The 5,214-nt window shown below is 54.1% G+C and overlaps 4 protein-coding genes across 8 annotated transcripts; 3 read left to right on the top strand and 1 right to left on the bottom strand.

Annotated features, from left to right (window-relative positions):
• Positions 1–20: 20 nt before the first annotated feature.
• On the top strand, positions 21–1,058 carry KVP17_003477 (uncharacterized protein; the record flags this gene model as incomplete). Of its 2 annotated transcripts, none has more annotated exons than XM_068520802.1 (1): positions 21–1,058. In XM_068520802.1, a coding segment is annotated over one exon (1,038 nt), but the record flags the coding sequence as incomplete, so codon positions are not given. The 2 variants fall into 2 exon arrangements, with proteins under 2 accessions (XP_068378073.1, XP_068378074.1); XM_068520803.1 differs by having other exon boundaries at positions 30–1,058.
• A 33-nt stretch (positions 1,059–1,091) lies between these two features.
• On the top strand, positions 1,092–2,027 carry KVP17_003474 (uncharacterized protein; the record flags this gene model as incomplete). Its single annotated transcript, XM_068520790.1, has 1 exon — positions 1,092–2,027. One exon carries the CDS (start codon positions 1,092–1,094, stop codon positions 2,025–2,027), a length of 936 nt encoding a protein of 311 aa, XP_068378067.1.
• Positions 2,028–2,511: 484 nt separating this feature from the next.
• Positions 2,512–4,052, bottom strand: KVP17_003476 (uncharacterized protein; the record flags this gene model as incomplete). 3 transcript variants are annotated; one of them, XM_068520801.1, is made up of 6 exons in its annotated part: positions 2,512–2,643; positions 2,673–3,089; positions 3,119–3,479; positions 3,507–3,797; positions 3,825–3,993; positions 4,022–4,052. In XM_068520801.1, 6 exons carry the CDS (start codon positions 4,050–4,052, stop codon positions 2,512–2,514), a joined length of 1,401 nt encoding a protein of 466 aa, XP_068378072.1. The 3 variants fall into 3 exon arrangements, with proteins under 3 accessions (XP_068378072.1, XP_068378070.1, XP_068378071.1); XM_068520799.1 differs by lacking the exons at positions 2,512–2,643; positions 2,673–3,089; positions 3,507–3,797; positions 3,825–3,993; positions 4,022–4,052 and having other exon boundaries at positions 3,095–3,412; XM_068520800.1 differs by lacking the exons at positions 2,512–2,643; positions 2,673–3,089; positions 3,119–3,479; positions 3,825–3,993; positions 4,022–4,052 and having other exon boundaries at positions 3,503–3,787.
• A 72-nt stretch (positions 4,053–4,124) lies between these two features.
• KVP17_003475 (uncharacterized protein) lies at positions 4,125–4,786 on the top strand (the record flags this gene model as incomplete). 2 transcript variants are annotated; one of them, XM_068520797.1, is made up of 3 exons in its annotated part: positions 4,125–4,208; positions 4,237–4,344; positions 4,373–4,786. In XM_068520797.1, 3 exons carry the CDS (start codon positions 4,125–4,127, stop codon positions 4,784–4,786), a joined length of 606 nt encoding a protein of 201 aa, XP_068378068.1. The 2 variants fall into 2 exon arrangements, with proteins under 2 accessions (XP_068378068.1, XP_068378069.1); XM_068520798.1 differs by lacking the exons at positions 4,125–4,208; positions 4,237–4,344 and having other exon boundaries at positions 4,445–4,786.
• Between the last annotated feature and the right edge of the window lie 428 nt (positions 4,787–5,214).

A 5,214-nucleotide genomic window follows, 5' to 3' on the forward strand; every position in this document is an offset into this window, starting at 1 on the left:
TGGTTTCACAGTTTAATCAGAAGTCGGAGTTCAACTTTACCATCAAGACCTACTCTTTGCTCCCCTCGAAGCTCACCTTAGTAGACTCTCCAATAAAGCCCGACTGGGAATGCGTGGACTTCAAGGATGAGTGGGCGGAACACACGGCTGGCGGCTGCTCGAACGAGATGTGGGGGTATTTCGACAACCCTTGCTACCGCATAGAGGTCGAGCAGGAGGTTGAGGCTTTCATCTTTCTCGAGTGTCCCGCCGAACACTCTGTGAATCTGCGTCTGTTCCACCATCCTTTCGCGACTCCTAGGCTGCTCCGAATGGGACCTGTGGTGACCAGTGGGTCCTACAGGTCGGGGTCATGCGTCATTCACCAGACGCTGTTGCCGGGTATTTACACACTGCTTCCTTCCACTTTCGTAAAGGGGCGCACGGCCCGGTTTAGAATTGCTGTACATCACTCAGGACCCCATGGATGCCTGACGCTGCGGCCCCTTCCCACACCTTACCCCCGGCGACCGCCTGGTCACTTCCACATGAGCTGGGCCAACTGTCAGGCCAAGGGCGAGTTCGGCGGCTACGTCGGTATCGTGGTGCCAGCCCGAACGCAGCTAGCAATCCGTCTGGTAGTCAAGGACTTTTCAAGCAAGGAACACTTGGCTAGCCTCGTAGTATTCCGAGCGAAGGACGCCTACTACAACCAGCTGGAGCCCGACACGACTGGCGTCCCTCGTGGTTTTCGGGCTCCCCAACTCGGCTCCCCTTCTACAATGGAGGACCAAAACTACTTAATGGTCCGCCGCTCCGATTTGGAAGGAGGAATATCGCATGATGGTCGAACCACGTCCAGCGCCAGTGTCGAACTGTGGAACTCCCATCGCACAGTGGTGGTGTCCCTGCTAGAGCCGGAGAAGGACGTGTTATACGTACTGCGGGTGGGACACGTCTCTGCTGTGAAGCTGACGAGCCCTAATCTCTACGACAAAGACGAACGGCTGGACCCACCCAAGGGGCGCTACGCCGTGTTTGCAGTGTCCACCGTCCAACTATTTCCGTTTTCGTGTTGATGTTGCGTGGAATAAGGAGATTTCGCGCGGGTAATGCCGTTCCGACCTGTAGCGTTCGAGACGCCCTACCAATATGTGTACTGCCGAGGGTGGTTCACATTCGTTCTCGTGCAGCGGCACCTATCAATTGGCGTCGACGAGGAGGGTCGGACCCCCGCTGAATTTGGCCGATTCACCAGGTTCGTGGCGGCGTACGGGAACAGTCTTCGTCTCACTTGGAGATTTGCCCTTATGAGCCTAGTGTTCGCCACGGCAATCGCGGATCAAGTCTCGACCATCCGCGGTTCGGATCCCTACTGGGCCTACTACTGGTACTTGACCAACCTCACACTTCTGGCACAGGTGGTATGGACTTCTTGGCTGTTCGTTCTCCAGGTCAACACGTGGATGACTCGGCGGAAGCTACTGCCCATGTGCGAGCGCTTCTATACGGAACTTGTGTTACCCGACGCTGTGGAACCGCGACTGTGCTGCACGCGTTCGTCATGCGACTCTTCTCAATCCTGGCCGCCGGCAATGTTCTCCGCCCTTTGGGTGGCGAACGCCGTTGTGATCCCGACCAGCATCTTCCTTACCGTTCTCTGGTATGCAGGGGAGGCCTTAGTGGGGCACAACCCTGCCACCTCTGACTTGCGACTAATCATCAAGCATGGCTTGTCAGCCTCTCTGATCTGGCTGGACATGGCTACGAGCAATATGCCGTTCTACTTCTTCCACTGCTTATGGGCTTTTCTGTACGTTGTTCTATATCAGCTCTGGCTGCTTCTGGTGATCTATGGATTCAATTACGGAAGGCCCGTGTACAGTTTCATTGACTACGAGGGGCAGCCTGTGCTGACCGTTTGTTCTTACGGCGCCGGATTCGGCTTTATCGCGGTGGCTGGAGGACTGATGGTGGCCACCCAACTGTACCAGACCAATCGCCTTGAAGGAGGTGTTTGGCGCCGAGCGTTTCAAATGAAAGAATGAACTGTATGATCAATGTGACACTGACTAAAACACAATAAAAATAGTCGTTATGGGATCGAGTTCGTCAAAAAGACAGAGAGCTGAGCTGGAGGACGAGCTGAGCAGGCTGAAAGCTTTGCATCAGAAAGAGAGGCTGGAGGCCAGTCAAAATTTCCGCCAACCGACGCATGCTGACCCCACTGGCGCCTCGCTCCCTACCGCCGCCCCCCAGGTGGTCTGCTGCTGCCACATGCGTAATAATAGGAACTCTGTCAAGAAAACCTGCAATCATTTTACAACGTGTGACCAACGTTCATCACACGTTTGTCCGTTCAAAACCATATGCCAACACCCCTGCCGCCGAAGCCTTTCCAAGAGTGACTGCCAACACCAAAGCGCTGAGCCTGCCGCGTCAAAATGCAAATGCTTGTGGGAGTGCCCTACGATAGTCGTCCAGCACAGATGCTGCAAGCATGAAAGAAGCCAGTCGTGAATTTTTTTTGTCTCAGTCTGCTTTCTGGTAACTTCTGGTAGGCACGATACCCAGTGGAAGAAGAGAATGGGCCATCGTAGACACGCGGGAGAATGACCTGTGGGGAGATAAGAACTCCTCCAGGAGGAGAACGATGCAAGCGAACTGGGTGAATACAAATTGGCAGGACCCACCTGCAGCAGGAACAAAGCGTTGTGAAGGAACTTGTGCCGGTAAAAGGGGGGGAACAGCAAGGTGATTCCGTAGAGAATGGGAAAGCATAAGAAGTAAGGGGTGGAGAAAATCAAAAACCTTGTTTGGAAACTTCGAACGCGATCGGGAATCTTCGATGATGCTCGTGCTGCTTTGTAGCACCCCAAGAAAGCCACGAAGATTAAAAGCCGATTCAGACAGAACAGAAGTCCGATTGCGCCCTCGTTCATGTGCAGTCGGAACTGCCATGCCCAGTGGTCCTTCTCAGCCAATACGATGAGGCACTGCACGGCAGCGATTAGTCCTGCCACGAGAACCAATTGACCATTAGAAATCAGCGGGCGGCAGTCAAGTGATATCCCGAGCATGACGGCGACCATGGCGGTTACCACTGTTGCCTGCGTCATGCGGTGTAGTTCCCACTCACGTGGCTGCCTATCTCGAACACGTCCCCCAAAGTGTCAAAGAAGAACGAGCCTGTGCCATCCCTCTGGAGCAGGACTAGGTGAATGTAGTGCCCCGTCAGCGCGCAGAATTGGAACACCAACGACAGGTTCACGTGCTGTACCACGGTGGGAAGTCCTCCTTGCTGACTCGCCATCCGAGATTGCTTCACCATGTAAAACAGCAAAACGACCAGGCAGAACCCCAACTCGAGCCTGATCCAAAAGGGCATCCCCAACTGCTCAAAAGACAGGTGGGAATCGTCAATATTGCGCATGACAATCTCGTACTCGATTTCCAGATTGTTCCTGTACTTCCTCGCAATGTTGTAGGTCTCGTTCAGGCTGGTGAACAGACGACCCAGCACTCACGGTTTAAAAAGCGTAGCACCGCAGTCGTCAGCCGCGAAATACCAGAAGTGCGGAGAGGCAGTCTGCCGGAGCTGACCCGTCTTCCAAGGTGACCAGTCACCTGCGGCGTCGAGCTTAAGCTGCATCCGTACTTTTGCTAGCTTCTGAGTCATGATCTGGAAATTCTTGTCACACGTTTCACTGTGCATTGGTGACTTCTGCCAGTCGTCATCAAGGAAGATATTAAGGAAGAGTGACGGGCGCGTGACCTCTCCCAGAGATACTTTCAGCGGTATCTTCATGTTTGACATGCTGTGTGAGATAGACATTCGCGCTCACATTGACGGGTGGCCCGCCGCGCCCACGACTGCCTCGGCGTTCTTCATTCGGAATCGATACTTGTAGGCACAGTCTCCAATGGCACAAGCGAAGTGAAACAGGTAGCGCTGGCTGCCCACGGTCACGTCATTGACTGAAAAGGAGCCAGATAGATGACGGGCAATCCCGACTGAATTGAAGCCCCACGCAATGACTACCTGTGGCGAGCAACAGCTGCAGCAGTTTCATTGCGTATATTACGAATTCTAACGGTGCAGGCGACAGCTTGCACACGGTTTTAAACTCAAAAATATCAACAGAATGGCGTCTCGCGTGGACGTGTTCGGCTCAGTTCTCAACAAAATACTCACCGCAGCACCAGACGGCCTATGGGACTCCCTTTATGTAGGGCGCTCTGTCTGCCATCACGCAGAAGGCGTGTGCTGAGGACGCGGGCCGTGACAGCTACTTCTTGGATTTAGCAATGCTGCACATCAAGCTGCAGGAAGGGGTGCTGCGAGAAGCAGCAGACCGCCTTGCGGTGAGTGACCCACGGATCCGGTACGCAGGCCAAAAGCCCCCCTCTAGGCGAGTCGCTCGTGCGGCACTACGCCGAGACCAACGATCTCGCCTATCAGCGAATGAAGCTGGCCGAGGCTGATGTGGACATGGAGACGCTGCTCTCGCAGGTGCTGCCAGAGCCGCCATCGGAGCCCGTAAACACGCCTCTGCGGATTAGGGGCGTGTTATCGCAAGAGACAGCGAACATGAACGCGAACAGTAAAATGGTCACCGCCATAGACCATGCCCTCAAGGCCATTGTCAGTGGCGAACCCCTTGAGGACGATTCCCTGCCCTGTGAACCTGAGCCGCCACTGGCAATGCCGTCTCGCAGAAGCACGATACGCCGCCCACTGCTCGACCCGCCGCCATTATCTGCCGAGGTCTCCTCTGACAGCGACAACGACGTTCTGATTCTGTAAACCGCATTTTTTCTGTATCCGAAGCCTTGTATAGTGTGTTGTGCGTCAGAAGCCTCTGGACTAGCAGAGCTCACTGTATGTTAGTTAGAAATATCACCCAAAGAATCAGATGACCCTATCTAACAGTAGTCATCATAATTTCCCTTTCTGGTTACTGGGCCCCAGCAGTATCCTGCGACCTGGAGATTCCTCGCAGTAGTCGTCATGATCCTCCTCGAGTGCCCCGAGGAATAGTATGACGTGCTAGTCAGGGTTAGAACTATCATCCAAAGGATCAGATGTCCCTATCTAACAGTAATCATCATGATTTCCCTTTCTAGTGGAACTACTAGGCCCCAGGAGTAACCTGCGACCTTGAGATTCCTCGTAGTAGTCGTCATGATCCTCCTCGAGTGCCCCGAGGAATAGTATGACGTGCAAGTCAGGGT

This window comes from the organism of the source record quoted next (assembly GCF_019968985.1).
Source record: "MAG: Porospora cf. gigantea B chromosome Unknown PgB_NODE_1644_length_5214_cov_171.649, whole genome shotgun sequence".
NCBI classification, from domain to species: Eukaryota; Apicomplexa; class Conoidasida; order Eugregarinorida; family Porosporidae; genus Porospora; species Porospora cf. gigantea B.